General features: G+C 49.0%; 2 protein-coding genes across 26 annotated transcripts in view; one reads left to right on the top strand and one right to left on the bottom strand.

The window, feature by feature from the left end:
* MAPK8IP3 (mitogen-activated protein kinase 8 interacting protein 3) overlaps window positions 1–12,875 on the top strand; it is a 63,965-nt gene extending 51,090 nt beyond the window's left edge. For 22 of the 25 annotated variants that reach the window (XM_064153360.1, XM_064153361.1, XM_064153365.1 and 19 more), the window contains 11 exons: window positions 253–439; window positions 1,216–1,338; window positions 1,597–1,677; window positions 2,217–2,284; window positions 3,636–3,784; window positions 4,624–4,795; window positions 4,891–5,004; window positions 6,357–6,395; window positions 8,804–8,983; window positions 9,259–9,402; window positions 9,982–12,875. In XM_064153360.1, the coding sequence (XP_064009430.1) occupies window positions 253–439; window positions 1,216–1,338; window positions 1,597–1,677; window positions 2,217–2,284; window positions 3,636–3,784; window positions 4,624–4,795; window positions 4,891–5,004; window positions 6,357–6,395; window positions 8,804–8,983; window positions 9,259–9,402; window positions 9,982–10,103 (1,379 nt within the window). In that variant the 3' untranslated portion in view covers window positions 10,104–12,875. The remainder of the gene's footprint in view (window positions 1–252; window positions 440–1,215; window positions 1,339–1,596; window positions 1,678–2,216; window positions 2,285–3,635; window positions 3,785–4,623; window positions 4,796–4,890; window positions 5,005–6,356; window positions 6,396–8,803; window positions 8,984–9,258; window positions 9,403–9,981) is intronic. The other 3 variants (XM_064153371.1, XM_064153386.1, XM_064153385.1) reach the window with 1 other exon arrangement.
* A 1,061-nt stretch (window positions 12,876–13,936) lies between these two features.
* On the bottom strand, window positions 13,937–15,967 carry MRPS34 (mitochondrial ribosomal protein S34). The gene is made up of 3 exons (XM_064153387.1): window positions 15,530–15,967; window positions 15,381–15,423; window positions 13,937–14,571 (listed from the first exon to the last, which is right to left on the bottom strand). The coding sequence occupies exons 1-3, from the start codon at window positions 15,845–15,847 to the stop codon at window positions 14,309–14,311; spliced, it is 624 nt and encodes a 207-aa protein (XP_064009457.1). The 5' UTR covers window positions 15,848–15,967; the 3' UTR covers window positions 13,937–14,308.
* Window positions 15,968–17,725: the final 1,758 nt, after the last annotated feature.

Raw genomic sequence — 17,725 nt, forward strand, 5'->3', positions numbered from 1 at the left:
TGCTTCTGCTGACTCCATACTGCAGTGGGCAGCCATGGAGAACTTCTGACATTTTGCTGGCCACAGATTTTACCTCACTTTAAAACAGTCTCTTTTCCACCCAAGCAGAACACTGCTGCTGTCTGTGGTGCAGGCTCAAGACTTGATCAAGTTTGGCAAGGAAGGATAAATGAAAAGCTCAACAGCCTGATTTCTGTATAGCTCTTGCCAGCTCTTTCTCCAGCATGTCTCACACTGTTCTTTATCTTTTAGGTGAGATGGCTTCTGTCTGCAATGGGAAGATCAACCAGTCCCAGTCTACCGAGGAGGCTACAGAAGCTATGGAGGTGCCAGAGAACGGTACAAGTGAGGCAGAGCCTGCCGAGGCCCGTTCTGGGCCCCTCACGGAGCACGTGTTCACAGACCCAGTCCCTGCACAGCCACCCCTCAGGCAGAATGGGTAGGCAGTCTGGGGCCGAAGTGCCAGCCCAGATCTTTATCAGCTCTGTTTTCATAAGCTTCTTGACAGGAGAACCACCCACGCCTGATCTTCTGACAGTGTCAAACTCATCCCAGTTTTGTGCTCAGATTACAGATGGGATGATAGGGGGAGAAAGACAGACATGAGAATAACCATGGTTCAGCCTGTAGCAGACAGCGTCTGCTGCTGAAGTGCAAGCACTTGTGTCTCTCAGTATAAACGTAGACCTGCCCAGATCTTCTGAAGTGCATGTGTAATTAATGTTCCTACTGAAGGAGCCTATTGATTTGTGTGTAACAGAAGGTGATTGATTTGTTCTAGTAGTGCTATAAAAGTAATGAAGAAAGTGTATTCATCGCCTCAAAATTCTCTAGACAAATGAGTCTGATATCATGGCCTGAAGAGGAGGATGAAGGCCTTGGATAGAAATTGTTGTTCCTGAATGGCCAAGTTGTTCTTGAGTTGTTTCTGTTGAAGTTGGAAACAATCAGAGAAAAGATTGTTTATGTAACAGTACTGCCAAACATTAAGTTAAGTTCTGGAGATTTGGGATATTTGTATTGGTGAAGAAAAAGGAAAAGTTTTGCAAATTGCAGATTTGGGAGTCAAGCAGTTAAAAAATACTGGAAAAAAGGAAGCTGTTTTGTATACAGGAGCCTTTATCAGCTTCTGAGTGCCAGACTGTGGGCATAGAAAGGCATTTCTGCGTGCTGCTGCCTCTGAAGCCTCCTAATGGTCTTATTCTGTGTGCTCAGGGAGAACGGGCAGCTGAAGACTGAGTCAAGCACAACACTGCCAGATCAGGAGTCAAGTGGGGATGCTGCTGGGACTTGCACCAGCGCTGCCCCCACCATGTGGCTGGGAGCACAGAACGGCTGGTAGGTTGCCCTTGGGCTGGCAGATCTCTCCATCACCTCCATTCTTTGGGCTCCACTTTTCATGTCTGCACACCTTTAGTTCACTTCTTGTGAATATCTTTCATTGATGCATTGAGCCCTGAGCTCATCATTTGGGTGATCGAACCACATTTTCTTACCTGATCTCCACCTTTCCTACCAGAAGAAAAGACTCAAGCCTAGTCAGGCTGAAGGTGTGGGACCTTGCTGCTAACCCTTCCAATGTTTCCTTTCTCTCAGGCTTTACGTGCACTCAGCTGTGTCCAACTGGAAGAAGTGTCTGCACTCCATCAAGCTCAAGGACTCTGTACTGAGCCTTGTGTAAGTGCATGTGCCAAGGGATGCCAAGGCGAGAGGCTCCACTGCCTAAGTGGTGTTTTAGATGGGGGCAGCAGCTTTTTGTCAGTCACCTTTTTCTTTGCTTTTCTAAGTGAGGAAAATTTCCCAAAGTTTTTGTTATTGGAATGCCTCACACTGAGCCATTTTCCTGCTTAATTGCAGAGCTGACCCAATTCAGTGATAAGCTACTAAATGAGATTACCAGTACCAAGTGAAAATAAGAGGGGAGGAGGGAAAAAGCAGAATTTCACTGGGGTGTAAATTAGGTGGAGTTTGTTGAAATTGATGGAGCCTGTAGTGTGAATGAGAAGTTAGCTCAGCAAGAAACTTATGGATGATACGAACTACCTTGAAGGAAAGAGATATAACCCTTGGACCTTGCAAGATATTCCTGCAGGTGCTAATCTGAACGAGTATTGCGGAGAGAACATAAAGATGGGTGCATGGGGGGCTAAGAAAGGATCTTTTTAGTCACCTATTTCTGCAAAGTTTTGTGAATATTTACTTGTCTGTGATTTCAGGCATGTGAAAGGGAGGGTCCTTGTTGCTCTGGCAGATGGAACACTAGCCATATTTCACCGTGGAGAAGGTGAGTCTCAGTGTAATAAGAGAAAATGAAACTTGGCCAGGAGTGTAGCAGTGGATTAAATGCTGTTTAGTGGAGAAGAAAAGGTGCTGGCTCACCAGAGTGCAAACACATGGGTAAAACATGTGGCCATTCCTTTTCCTAAACCATCCAAAGCATACCATTCCCTGAGCTTTTCTGGACAGAACTGTGTGTGAATGCTCTGTGTGGCATGTGGAGCAAACACAGCACACTCAGGAGTACAGTTGCTGTGCAGTTGTTGGAGGTGTGCTTGGGAAGTTTAATGCGTTTGGGCTGTACTGGTGTTAGTGTGCATCCAAAATTCAGTTGTTACAGTGACTGCATGGGGAGCTCCAAGCAGCTCAGGCTCTACCTGAGCAGATCATCTTTGCAGTTGGGAGTAGGCCTACTGCATCCCAGAAATGCTGGAGACTACCAGTAGTGGAATTGATTGCTGCCTTCAAAACTGGCAGAGCTGGGATTCTCTGGAATCCTGGATATCCCATACAGATGGAGCCTTGGGTCAGGTTTTCTTCTTGTGAAAAATAAATGTCTGAGTAATCTGACATGTCTTAATCTTATCATGTCAGGATGTTTTTTTGAATTCTTTATTTCTTGTCCTCCCCACCATTGTAGGAAAGCACATAGGGGTTCACTCACTGTGACTAATATTTGCATATCAAGAACTTAGCTATACACCGAGTAGCAGTTTATCCAGCAAACTGGAATGCAGAGATTTCTGGGTTTGTACAATGTGAATTTTCATCCTGCCTTTGCCATGAATTCAAGCCTGACCACTGACAAAAGGAGTTCCCATCAGAAATGAGAAAAAGCACAGGGGCCATCTGTCTGTGAGGTACAGAGTATCTGCCTGCTTTGTTAGAAAGTAAGCGTGAGAGAACAGAGATTGCCTCCTCATCCTGGATTTGACACCTCTGGGAAATGATGTTGTCTATCTCTGACAAGGAGAGACACTGCCACAGGGACTCTGCGGTCGATTTGCTTTTCAAGCTCCTGCATAGCCTTGTCAGGTTGCTATCTTCTGCCCCTGCTGGTTTTGTTGTTCTTGTTAGAGGAGCCTGTGCCCTTCATTAGAATAAAAGTCTGATTAAATTAGCCTGATTTGGAGAACTTTCAGCCCACCACACTAATCTGTATTGTCACGTGGTTCTCAAGTATAAGGCTGTGCTCGAGCAGTGTTGTGGGTTCATGGAAATTCACAGGCACACACAATGAGCATCTGCCTGTTAGTGAAGCCTCTGGAGCTAGATACACATGGAAAGTTAGATGATTCTGTTTTGTACTGACATGTCATGAAGGAGATGCATCATTCCTCACTTTTTTTTTACCTCAGATGGTCAGTGGGATCTCAGTAATTACCACCTAATGGACCTTGGTCACACTCACCATTCCATCCGCTGCATGGCCGTTGTATATGATCGAGTCTGGTGTGGTTACAAGAACAAAATCCATGTTATCCAGCCTAAGACAATGCAGATTGAGGTAAGGCAGCACATGTCTGGGTCATGTTTATTCTTACAGCTGGTTTTGCTGTGATTTGCTGTGATATATGGAAAGGCAGAACCTTGGTATTGCATTTGATGAGTGTAGGACCCCGTTTGTCAGTCCGGGTCATGCTGTGACCCAGTCTGCCAGGGATGTATTTGTTCCTTCCTCTCTTTTCAGAGCTTAGATCTTTAGATAAGTCTAAACTGAGTACTTTCATTGCCTTTAATAGTGAGTCTTTGAGGCCACAGACTTTCCTAATATGTGTGTGCTTTACAGTTACCATTCATAGATGGTGTAAGACTTCTCCCTCTATAGGCACTGTGGCACAAAGGTACAGTTAGCAAGTCCCAGTGATCCCACTTGCCTCAAGAAAAAAAACCCACATTTATAGCCTTTGGTTGAGATTCAATACAGTGGTGCTGGTACAAACATATTTGACAGTGCTTGGATTAATTCTGACCAAATGGGGAATTGCTGAATCTAAAGTTCACATCAATGAGCCAAGGCAGTTTGACCTTCGGAATTTATGCTAGAGTTGTGTATTTTCCTTTTCTACCAAGCATGTTGAAAGCTCTTGACTTCTAAAATGTTCTTGCTCCTGAAGTGGACCTAGAGACAATAGTGTGTGCAGAGCTGCTGTACAGCTCATTGTTTCAAGCAGAGAGTTTTGTGTACACTGTAGAGAACTTCTGAGGCCAGCTGGCATTAACAGATTTTCTCGCAAGAGCTTGGAAACACAAACAAGTGGTCTCAGCTGAGGGAAGTGGAGTATGTGTGTAGGTGTTTGCAAACCCTTTGTGAACTTGCACTGGTCCACCTGTTTGGTATTTCAGAAATCCTTTGATGCCCACCCTCGTCGGGAGAGTCAGGTGCGGCAGCTGGCGTGGATTGGAGACGGAGTTTGGGTTTCTATCCGCCTGGATTCTACTCTGAGGCTTTACCATGCCCACAGCCATCAACATCTGCAAGACGTCGACATTGAGCCTTACGTCAGCAAGATGCTAGGTGAGGGGTAGGGACTGTCAGGAAACAGTCTGCTGTAAGCAGCAGACTCCCTGAGCAGAGGTGTCACTGACTCTGTTCTTCCGTGTGCTCGGCAGGCACCGGGAAGCTGGGCTTCTCCTTCGTGCGCATCACAGCCCTGCTCATCGCTGGCAACCGCCTCTGGGTGGGCACGGGGAACGGCGTCGTCATCTCCATTCCACTGACCGAGAGTAAGTGACATTTATTGTAGGTGCTTTTGTGTCCCCTCCGTACAAAAAGAGTGCTTTTGCATATTACCTGTGCTGCTGGCAGGTGGCTCCCGAGGGCTCATGCTCTCCACACTCTGTGCTTGAAACGCCTTTAAGTCATACCAGCATTGACAGAGAAGTGCCCTGATCATAAGCAACCCTTTACTTGGTTTAACTCTTCCCTGCTAAGGAACTAAGTGTTCAGTTGAAGTGATTTAACCTGTTTAAAATAAAGTAGGCATTTGTAACTGTCACTTCCAGTTCAGTGGAAGCCTTTCCTTTCTCTACCATCTCTACCATCCCTAGAATGGTAGCATGACTGCAACAGAGCAGACTGATGCATGTTGATTCTGTAGCTGCTGGAAAGCAGGAGAAACAAAGCTCTCTAAAAGGAGGCCTTGGGATGAGAAGTCACCAGGCAGATATCCCTGGAAATTTTGTTTTGGCATAGACACCTAAACATGTCCATAGCAACATTTTTCAGAAACTAACCTTAGGAAAGGCTTCATTTACACAGTTTAGAACTCAAGTAGAAATCAGGATCCTATCCCAAATCCAACCTTGTGAGGAGACTCAGCAATAGTAGTTAATAGATACATCGCTGGAAGTTAGGTTGAAGCTTTTAGTGTTCCAGTTCTGTACCTGCCAGTCAGTATCTAATTGTACAGGTCTGTTCCAGATGATAGTGGGAGAGAAGGATTTGAGGCTGAATGCACTTGCTTTCAGCAGAAAGCAGCAAAGTGAATGTTTTCTCTCCACTGCTAGCAGGAAATCTGAGAAGCAAATTGCTGCTGTGTAAGAGGAGCAAAGCTGTGGTATCCTCCTGGAAGTCAGAGTTGAGATGCTCTCCAATAAGGCTGCTGGAGCTGGGTGTGCCTGGGGCTGGCAGCAGGAAGCCAGCGACACAGTTGTCTTTGCGCACTGCAATCTTGGTCTTGTTTCTGAATCCCTGTATAAAGTTCATTCTTTCCTGGGGCTGCTCTTCCAGTTAAGCCTGCTCTCTGCTGTAAACCAGTTGCATTATCTCTCAGTGTTTCTGTAAAAATGTGGTAAGCAGTAAGGTCTCACTCAGAACTTCAGCAATGGATGCTTGTGGCTGTGGTCCCTCTCCCATCTCTGATGCTACGTTTGTTCTTATGAGATAAGAGCGAAGTGAGCAAGGGTAGTGTTGGTATAAACTGATCTCGGCCTGCAGCTCCTGTTGCAGTTTCTCTAGGTTTTATACATTTTTGTTGCTCCCTGAATTTTCTCCCAGTAATCACCTTTTTCTTCTCTCCCATCCTGCCTTTCTCTCCCTGTGCCCTTCTGTATCCCCACTCCTTGCCTGTGCCTAGCTGTAGTCCTTCACCGAGGCCAACTCCTCGGGCTCCGGGGTAAGTCCACTGCCTCCTTCCTTAAGCTTTCACTCCTTGTGACCCATTCACCTTTGCAGTCACTTTCTCACCCTTTCATCCTGCCATTCAGCTCTATCCATCCCTTTTTACTCATTACTCTTCCATTTGAAGCTGCATTTGACAAAAGCTACCAGAGGCAGTAATATCAGTCCCCTCTCCTTTGCTGTGGTTGAAGACATTTTCATCCATCTCATCGGCTATCCCTCGGGTTTTGTGTGGCAAGAGTACTTTGTTCTTCATTAGTAGGCCAAGTTTGAGATGAGGACTGCAAAGGTTCATTCAGTCAGAGAGTTCCAGGAAGCAGGAGTAGACTGTTCTTCCATAGACTTCGTTTGGCATCCTGGGATTCTCAAGGATGCTTCTCTCATTAGTCTGAATCCAGCAGCTGTAGGTGCTGTGGCACATGCCAGCAGCAAGCAATCAACCAAGGCTTTTAACCAGAGGAGACTTTGATGAGCATTAAGGATTGTTCAGGTTTGTGTCTGTTAAGGTGTGGGCTGAGTTCAACTTTATTCTTACCGCAGACTTCTCAGGGTCAGAAAGGAGTGGGTTTTTTCTTGTTGGCAGACATTTTGTGGGTGTTATTGACATTCATATTCACAGAACTGTTTCAGTTGGAGAAGACCTTTAAGGACGTGAACTGTCAAGCCCAGCAACACCATGGCCATTAAATCATGTCCCCAAAGTGCTACATCCACACATTTCTCAAACACCTCCAAGGATGGTGGCTCCACCACCTCCCTGGACAGCCTGTTCCAGGCCTTGACCACTCTTGCAGCAAAGAATTTTTTTCCTCATCTCCAACCTAACCTTCCCTGTACCTGTTTTGCAAGGGCAGCTGGGAAGGTTACTGGGAGGCACTTACCTATGGTGTCTGCTAGGCCAGACAGGAACCCGTTGTCATTGCCCACTTGTCTTCTGAGTCACTGCATCTAGTGGCAGGATGAGAGCACAGGGAGCTCTCCGTGGCATAAACTCTGCCTGCTGGGTTTGCCTCAGGGTGAGTGGCTCCAAGAGTCTGTCTCAGCATTCTGGATGGTTCTCAAGCTACTCACCACCTCTTGGAGCTCCATCACTAAGCAGAGGAGCTCCTCTACCTGGTCACACCTCCAACAGGTGTACTCACTGCTGCATCTGACATTGGCTGGGTGGCAGCGTGTGCCCATTGGAGCTCCTGGTGGTTGCAGGACTCAGGGATGCTGTGGCCTTCTGCTAGGTGGACACCATCACTCCATGTTTCTGCCTTTTAAAGAGTCTGATATTGGTTGCAGTAGGAAGCCATGTACCAAGTGAAAAGTGCTAGAGCACTCTTAACCAGATGAGCTCATCCAGTTCTAGCTGCTGTAAGCAGCTAAAGCACAGAGGTGCAGAAAGCCTCCATCTTGGGCATCTTCTGCCTGCACACACTGATTTTCATTCTTCCACTGAAATATTTGTATATCTCTTGTCACTTTGGCTTAAGCTTGATAGTTGAATGTCTGCTTTGTCCAGCTCACATAAGACTGAAATCCAGCCCAAGGCAAATTACAGATGATTAAGCAAGCAATTTGTTCCTTTCCCCGGAAGTGAAAGCCTTCTGATTTCAGCACTTCTTCTGCTTTACTGATGGGAGTGCACAATGAAGAAAAGGATCTCCTGTCTTGAGCTCTGAACTCTGGCCTCTGTTCCTTGCACATGCATTCTCAGAGCCTGGACAGAAGGATGCTGGCCCCAGGGCCTGCCTTGGAAGCTGTGGATGATGAACATCTTTCACATGTGCATTGCTTAATTAGCTGATCTGGTGGTGTGGCTCAGTCAAGGACTAAAGAGGAACCTCACTCCACTGCTGTGATATTTACTGGGATGACAGGCCTTCACAGACCCAGAGTGCTTTCATCAGCCTGTGTGCTCATGGATTGGCATGAGCTGAGCAAAGGACTCTACCTGGAAATTGAGCAGTAGTTCTCCTTCAGGTGTTCTTCATGTTTCATGGGTAGAACAGACACCTTGGGATAACCTTCCAGGTAGAGAAGGCCAAGGTTGATCCTGGAACTGCAGGTCATTTTTGGAGGCTGGACAAGATTGCTGCTGGTGAAGAAACCTTCACTGGACACCTTAGAAACCTTTGTTTAGCTTGCCCTAGGGTCATTCTTGCCCAGCTCCTCCAGGGATGTATGCCTTTAGCAGACAAATACTGGATTGAGTAAGAAAATGCATTTGTTACCATGAGTGGCTTATTAGCAGCCACGGGGAGAGGGACTGTGTGTTGTCACATCCTGTACACCAGACCTTCAAAGAGTCCTGTGCCTTTAAGGGTTTACTTCAGGCTTGTGACCTCTCTCGTTGTGTTCCTTCAGTGAAGGGGACTCAAAGCCATCACTGACAATATTTCCCCTCCCTGTCCCCAGCCAACAAGACCTCACCAACCTCTGGAGAGGGCAGTCGCTCTGGTGGAGTCATCCACGTGTACGGCGATGACAACAGCGACAAATCCGCCAGCAGCTTCATTCCCTACTGCTCCATGGCTCAGGCACAGCTCTGTTTCCACGGCCACCGTGATGCTGTCAAGTTCTTTGTCTCTGTGCCTGGTAAGGATCAGCAGAGACCTTCCTTGTGAGGGCCTTGTCCCACTATTCTGTGGCAGGAGCTTGAGCTGATCTGCAGCAGGTGGCCATCCACACTTTTTGTAATGCTTGCAGATCACTCTGGCCCCAGCATCAGCAGTTTAAATTGCAGTGACTTCCAGATTTCACCAGCAGAAGGAATTGGCTTGCCCAGTTGTGTTTGTGTGGTGTGGAGTGTGTGTGTATTAACTGCATGGGGGTTGAGCAGAGGCACTGACTGCACCTCTGTCCTCTCCTAGGCAACGTCCTAGCAACCCTCAATGGGAGTGTGTTGGACAGCCCTTCAGAGAACCCCAGCACAGCAGCTACAGAGATCGAGAAGCAAAAGCTGAAGAATGTCCTGGTGCTGAGCGGGGGAGAAGGGTACATCGATTTCCGGATCGGTGAGCACCTGTGCTGGGAGGCATCTGGAATGGGAAGGGCTGCGGGGCTGTAGCCATGGAGAATGAGATCACTACCTCGGAAGCAAAATCTGAACAGTGCTGCTCTCTTTCTTCTGTCTCTGGCTGTGAGAGCAGGCAGCAGCAGCATTTCCCTTGTGCAGCACAAGGCTGTCACACCCTGCCCTGCCTATACCTGCAGTGCCATACGCCTGTGTCAATGGCCCTGCAAAGAGCAACCACATCTGTGCCACTGGCTGCAGGCATTGCAGCCCCACTATGCCACCTGTGCTGCTCCACACCCCTCTGTGTTGTAAACAGGGGTTTGCCTTCCCTGCTGCTGGAGATGGTTTGTTCCCATCCATACAGTCCTGCCTCAGTAAAGCACCACAATGCTCTTAAGTGTTCTCCAGGCATGAAGGAAGAGCTCAGCTCATGCTGCTGTCAGACTGCCAAGCCCATACAGTGATAGTGGTCTCTTTGGAGGTATTCCAGAGCAGTACCATCTGGGACTTCTTTCTTCCTTTTTTTTTTTAAAAAAAAAAAAACAAACAACAACAACTTTCTATTTTCTCTCTTCAGGGGATGGAGAAGATGATGAGACAGAGGAGAATGCAGGAGACACCACCCAGGTGAAACCAGTACTTTCCAAGGCTGAAAGGAGCCACATTATTGTGTGGCAGGTATCGTACATCCCCGAGTGAGAATTTCTCCTTTCCTACCTATGTAAGTGTCCCTCCTCCCGCCCGAATGCCAAGATGTACATACAGAACACCTGCCTTGTACCTACTGCTGGAAAACCACCCCAAACAACTGCAGCAGCTCCTGCCTCGGACTGTGACCCCATTCTAACCTCTACACTTGCAGCTTTCACCTTGGGCCCGTGCGCTTTCTGCGTGATTGGATTTGTGTTCTGCTCTGGAGCTGGCATCGACACAGAGAGAAATGGCAGTGCATCAAGGAAGTGAAGCTTGGAGCTAGAGCTGTGCAAAGCCTTTGCCCAGCACTCAGGAGCTGGTAGCTGGATGGGTGGTGGCTCAGGTTCTCTGGCAGGCTGCCTCACTCCCACCTGCATGAGAAGTAGTACATCCCCTTGGCATTCCCTGCCAAATCAGCAGCGGTGAATCACAACTTCTACAGCACCCTAGCAGAATATTTTTCTAGCTCATCACTGGACTTTCCAACTTCACCACCTTTAAGCACAGAATAACGTCCCACAGTCTGACAGCAGCCAGGTCCAAGGAACCCCAACAGAAAGGAGTGTTGGGGCTTGGGGCATTACTTCTGCTGTTTGGCTGGAGGAGGCAGCAGTGCCATTGCTGTGGGGAGCACATCCTCTGTACTTGCAGATGGGAAGTCTCCCTCCTCAGCTGCTGCTGTTGTCTCAGCGGTCATGTGCTGGGTGACTGTGTGTCCAGAGAGGATTGTTAGGGAGCCTCAGGTGGGAGGTGGCTGTTTGATCATGGAGGCTACAGGGCCTTTGGAAACAGTGGTAGCAAAGGGGTACTGGGACTTTGCTTTCTTAAGAGCAGAAAAGGCAGTGATACTTTTAACTCCCTCCAAAGTGCCCAGCAGAAAACAACTCCTGAGTTCATTGTGAAAGGTTCAGGAGAGAGCCGTCTCTATGGTGGTTTTGTAAACAGATGAGGGCATGTGACAGTGGTCTGCTGTGAGCTCTGCACTAGCACAGAGAGGTTACCTTGACTCCTGAAGCTGTGTCCGCAGCCTGGGAACTGCCAGAAGGAGATGGCTACTTTCCTTCCCACTGTGGCACTGGGCAGGTGCTAAGGTATGGAATGGCTGTGTCTCACCTGAGGTCACTGAGGCTAGATGTCCAACCTCTTTTACCCAACATCATGAGCACTGACTTAGTTACTAGGTAGTTTGAAAAGATGGAAATTTCTGACTCCTGGAATTGACAACTCCCAAGAGAAATTCTGACAGCCCTTCTTGTGTAAGCAGTGCTGACAGATTGCAAATGTGTGTCCTGCATGACAGAAAAGCAGCAGAAAGCAGAGCCAGGGAGAGCAGTTCTGGGCTCCATGCAGAAGCAATGGTTTGTCCTTCCTTTCTGACAGTGCAAACAGACCTATCTCCACAAGGACAAGTTTCATTTCTTTTGAACACTCCCTCCTGGATGTGCAGGACTAGAATGAGCAGCAGTTGTTAGTACTGAATTTGGAAGCTCCTGGTGGACACCTTGTTTCTGCCATGAGCTATGCAACACTTCAGGGTTCACAGGGATGTCCTTGTGAGGGTGGTGTGAGGACAGCTGGGGGAAGCCTCCACCTTCTGGGAAGTTCCCGGCTGTACCCTGTGCTTGTTGGCATAGGCCAGGCTGTCCCAAGGCTTGTGGTCTAAAGCTGTTCATGTACCACAGAGATGCAGGGTTCCCAGGGGAAGCTGTAACATGTGCAGCAGCACTGAAATGCAGATCCACAGCTGAGGAAAGGCTGAGGCTTACATTTTTCCTGCAAGGAGGCAAGAGAAAATCTCTGGAGAACAGAGGCCTCAGCCACTAAAGTATAGAGCTGCAGGTATGCCTGTGCTGCCTGTGAGCAGTGCTGGTGATGTACACCCACATTGCTCCTCATCAAGGTAGGAAATCAGTTAGATGGTGTCCTCCAGCCACTGGCACACTGGGCTCTGTGGCTGGCATTTAGCCAAGGGATGCTTGGAGCTGCTACCTGCATGTGGGGGAACCTTTCACCAGGGACATTTCAGCAGGGCACTGCTGACTACACCAGGCTTCTCATTCACTTTCTCAAAATGCTTTCTGCTAGAAGAGCTCTTTGGATCACAACACGGAGTGCATAAGAGTTGACATCAGCATTTACACCATAGATTCCACAAATGTAAGTTCATCCTTTAGGGCCAGGTAAACTTCATAATTTGGGCTAATTGAAGGAAAAAGGGAAGGAAAAAAAACCCAAACCTTTCAGGCCCTGTTTCTCTATACACTCTCCCTTAGGAAAATACAGAATTGCAACGTTGTTACCTCTGTTTGCTCTGTTTCTGGTTTTAGCAGTTGAAGTGACAGTACTGTCTCCTGTCACCAACTGGGCCCTGGCAACATAAGGAAACCAGTTTTGGGTCTCTACCAACAGGTTCCTTTCCAGCTCAGTGCATGTTTTCCTCCAAGAGAAGCACATGCCCAAAAGGGGCAGCTACAGCTAAGTAGAACCAGCCTCTGCCATCAGCTCCTGTGGGCATCTGGTGGCTGCTGGGCAGCATGGTGAGAACTGACTGGCTTCAACACACTTCCCTGTCATATCTCCACTGTGATGTATGTAAAGTATCTTGTATGTTACAAAAGGATTTTAAAAAGTGTCTTAAGGCCTGTAAACTCCGCTCTTTGGTCTGAAGATGGCATTCTGTAAAGAGACTGCTGTATGAATACGTTCCCATGCTTTGTCCCCTATGCTATCAAACAACAAACCATATCTGTTCTGTATGTAATAAATGTGTTAACATCAGCTGGGCATCTTCTTCCTGCAGAGGCACTGGGGTTCCTGCTCGGGCTGTGGGAGTAGTGGGAATGGCAGCTCAGGGGTCAACCACTGGGCAGTTTAGTGGCAAGAAAGGAGATGTGGATTGCTCACTGGGTCATAGCAGAACAGGCTGGCCCTGCAAGCCACACTGCAATCTGTAGCTTCTCACAACATCGGAAGTAAAACGTAGCAGAGACAAACGTTCAGCTGCTGGCTCGCTGCAGCTGTCCTGCTGTCCCCTTCAGGTGAGCTGCCAGGGTTAATGCATCAGGCTCATCGTTTAGCACTGTCTCCCTTATCAACATGGTGAAAACTGCTATTGTCTGGGGCTGTTGGTGGCCTTGTTACCAGTATTTGGCACTCTGACTGCAGTCAGATTCTGTGAGCCTATGTGACCATGTTCTGTGCATACTGCCTGTGCTGGAGTTGAGTTAGCTCCTGACTGAAGGACAGAGGACTAGGTTGTTCCACTTACCCCACCTAACTCACATAGGAAACCACCTCTTGTCCTCAGTTTTGTGCTGTTCCAGTAGCACCACAATCATGGTGAGGACAGCAAGGCCCCTGCAGCTGGCAGCAGAGGCCATGGACCAGAACAAGTCTTGTGCCTTCTCCATCCACAACCATACTAGATCTTCCAACAGCTCCTGACACAGCAGCCACCACAAGAGAAAATGAAAGGCTAAGAACTGCAGTAAGGAGCTGCAAGTTTGTACTGTTCACCACAGCATGCTGCATTGGAAGATGTGATCATTTACCTTTGGCTTCAAACAGCAAGAGCCAGCCCTGTATAATCTGCATCACCAGAATTAAAATGATTTCTCCTGTCTCCTGACAGCCATTTCTGGGAATAAGAGATTAATGGCTTTGGATGAGCTTAGTCATGTTGTGTTCAATCCATATTTTTCATTGACCTCCTAAGTAAGTAACCAAGATGAATCTGCAGCAGTTGTGCCTGTATTTGGTAAGCTGATGACACTGCATTTGGACCTCATGGTGCTCTCCATGCACTGAAAAAAAAGACTCAAGTTTTCTTAAAACTGTGCTGCAGAAATAACAAAAGGTTTATTTTCACTGGATAACAGCTATACACAGCTCTCTGAAATGATGTGGTGTTCTCAGCCAATTTTCTGTGATTAGCTGAAAAGTGTTCTTAAAAACATTGTTTTGAGGCTGTAAAGGAAACTGTGCTCCAAAGAACTGCAGCTGGATGACTGGAGCTGCGTGTTCAGAGACTGTGCTGGGAAACCAGAAGGTTCCTCTGCTGGCTGAGACCAAAGCTGTAAAAAAAGCCTTGAATATACCTGCATCTTTCTTTCCAGAGGAGGTGACTGTTCAGGGCTGGGGAGAAAGCTAGGAAACCTGGATACACCATACCAAAGTGGACACAGAGCACGTGGGAAGCTCAGGGCAAGTATTTATACTGGTGTCTCTGCAGTTCTTCTCTTTGCACCCATGATCTTCTCTAGATCAATCATTGGCTCCTCTGTGATTGGCTTTCCCTCCTTCTGCCACTGTGCAAGGATCATGGCTCGGAGCAGAGGTGGGTATGGAAGGTACCGAATGGTCTCCTCTGGCACTGGGGTGAATTTTTTGAAGGCCTCCTCCTCATGCTTGGGCACCATCCGCCAGTCATGGTACATGACTTTGTCGATCTCTCTCGCTTCTTCTTCGGTTTTGCCTGAGAAAAGATGACGAACACCAGTGGACAAGGCTACTGAGAGCAAACTCCCTTCAGGAAATGTAGCAAGTGTCACCTCTCTGCTATCAAAAATGCTGCAACCTGCAGCACAGAAAGCTTTCAAAAGTTCAGACAGCATCTCCCCTGCCATGCTACAGGATCCCACTGCTGTCCTTGGAAATCAAAACAGGCTGAAAGAACTACAGGCACATTCTTCTACTTCCATGGCTGACTCCCCCTCTCAAAACATCGCTTTGTCTCTCTTGGGTTCAGTCTCCATGGCTAATTCTTCTCCATACTAATTAAAGTTCTTGGGATGAACTTCAATCTTAAAAATACTCTACAACTTTAGGACCTTTGAGAAACGTTTCAGAAACAAAAGCGACAGTCATATACCCAACATGAAGCAGCTTTAAAGAGGGCAACTCACTTACTCAAGTGTTAATTTAAAAGCCCAGTAACAGTTTACTTGCCATCACTCCTGTTTGCCTGGCGCTTCTACCCGCAACACTCTCGCTTCCCCCCTGTCGTGGTTTCAGAGCAGTCTCGTCCCCCATCCAATCCCTGCTACCTGCCGGCTTTTCCCATCTGCCTAGGCTGGCTCTTCCACAAGGCTCCTTAAAACCGCGTTCTGTGGGGACTAGATGCCAGCATTTGCAACTAAACCATGGAGACCTTATTTTCTCGTTAGCAGGGCTGAGAAGCGCGAATTTCACAGGAGGAAAGCTGCGGTTTCCCTGCAGCGTTCCCGCGCATGCTGTTCTCCGGCCCTGCCCGCACCGGCTCGCTCCAGACCTCGCCAGTTTTACCTCTGAAGGTCAGGTATCCCCAAGCTCTTCCATGATCCATGTTCTGCAAAGGAAACAAGAACCTGCTGAGGGCAGGGCGCGGTGAGGCGGCGGCAGGCAGCGGCGGGCTGCGCATCCGGAGCCGGCGTGCCGCGGCCCCTCAGGCTCACCTCGGCCGTGTAGTCCACTTTCACCTTGGTGATGACCCAGTAGCAGGGCTCGTCGTACGCCCAGAGCCAGGACTTGCGGGTGACAGTGCGCCCCACGCCGAAGCGCGGCAGGCGGCAGAGCAGTGAGAAGAGCCGGTTCTCGTTCCGCACATCCTCCCAGGCCCGCACCGGCAGCCGCTTCTGTGTCAGCGTCCGCCGCATGGACTCGTAGTCCAGATCGAAACGCTGCGAGTCCCGCGGGCGGTTCTTCAGCGCCCAGTACTCACGGATCTTCTTGGCCATGGCGGCGATGGGCCGGTGCAGCTTCTTACGGACCATGGTGCCGGTCGACAGCGCCGAGCACGCCTCTTGGGGTCCACCGGGAGCGCCGCCGGGACCCGGCCGTCCTGCCGCTGCTTCCCGTGTCAGCCGGAAGCCGTCCCGCCCGGCGGAACGTTGGTACCGCGGCGGAACGCTGGTGCTGCGGCTCGGTTGTCCGGGCAGTCCCCACCGCCGAAGCGGCCCTGAGCTCTTCGGTGGCTGCGCTTCAGCCTTTCCGCGGTCCGTTTGCTGTGTAAACAGCTCCGGCAGACAGCAGCCCGAAGCGCGGGGCAGACAGGGACACCCGCCCGGAGGTGCCGGTAGACCCCCGCTGTTAACTGTGGGGTGCGAGCCGCGTCCCGGCCCAGCAATGCCCCGATGCTTTAACGTGCTTGAGCAGCCCCTTTGGATCAACTCGATGTGGCTGAAATGATCTCGGTAACTGGGGATAGGGAAAATGTGCTTGAGTAGGTGTCACCCACTTCAGGGCCGGGAGGAGGGAACCTTCAAAGCCAGGAAGTAAATGTCTTAGTTAGGTTTTAGGAAGCTAAAGCAACGCTGAAAGTCTGCCCGAGGCTGGAGTGAGAAGCTAATACTGCTCTGAACCAGGAACAGAACCCAGATCTCATAATGCGTTCTCTGGGACAAGATAACCTGCCCTGGCAAAACTGCTTGGACTGAGAGTGTCAGCACAACACAGCCATGGGCAAGGACTGCTACCCCCAGCATGGGCTGGAGTGGGAACTGCCTGGCTCTGGCTGCATTCGCCTCTGGACTCTGCCAACAGATAGTGAATTAGACCTGTCAGGAGAAAGGGTGGACTTTTTTACTCCCCTATCTTGTACTGAAGGAAACAGCTCTATCTCAGCATTGCTGCAGAGGCCTTTACTATGGTATCCAGGCACTTCGAGGCTGGTTTTGTCAGCGGCCAAGATCAATATGGGGAGGAAAAGTAGGGGCAGGGGGTGTGTGATACACACCAAAACAGATAAAATACCCATTCCAATTGGACATTTTCTCCTAGTATGGTGCATCTCTCTTGAAAAAGGACAGGGATATTGTAAGAAGAAGGATATACCTGACTGAAAAATTCTAATTTAGAGTAAGATACTTGGGAACTAAATCCACCCGAATTTGGGAGAAAAAGCAGAACAATGAAACCAGAGCATTAGTAGAGTTGGTAGGGCATATTTAGGGCTATGCAGTACAAGTATCGACCTTGTGCCCTTTAAGGAGCTTGCATTCAAGCTTCTGTGAGGGCACAGAGCAGAAGAGGACACAAAAATGCTTGAAAAATGTGAAATTGTGTCATCAGACACACGGAGTAAAAGTGGAACACCAAACACAGCAAGTCTTCTGGAAAAGTTGATGCAACTCTGCAACAGTTGGCTAGAGACAGCATCTCCTGTCTGCTACAGCAGAAGGGTGAGGTCAAGCCACGTTCCGAAAGCTACCACCTCCTAATTAATAGGGGTCACAAGTGCAGATCGCCAACGCCTTCTGATATCCTTGCACTCTGGAGATCCAGAATCCTGATGGCAAGTTATCTAGGACAGCAATAGGATTCTTTATTTTTCCTTAAGGTGAAATCTGCTATTAAAGAAACTCCCTTTACTCTGGGGCTGCTTTGCGGTGGGTGCCCCAGGAACCCTTTGCCCCAGCGGGAGGCCCCAGCACCAATGCAGGCATTGCTGCAGCGAGAGCCCCTGGCAGAGCATCAGCAAGTCTCTGACCACCCCCACCCCGATGTGCTCAGCACGAAGTCCGGTTTGACAGCTCCTCCCGAGCGCGCCCCGGGCACAGCCAGCCGGCGAGACACCTCACGGGGCTAACCAGCTCCCGCTGCCCCGCCCCAGCGGGCCTGACGCCGGCGCGGGGCCCGCAGGGCCAATCAGT

This window comes from Pogoniulus pusillus, chromosome 13 (assembly GCF_015220805.1).
Source record: "Pogoniulus pusillus isolate bPogPus1 chromosome 13, bPogPus1.pri, whole genome shotgun sequence".
Taxonomy (NCBI): domain Eukaryota; kingdom Metazoa; phylum Chordata; class Aves; order Piciformes; family Lybiidae; genus Pogoniulus; species Pogoniulus pusillus.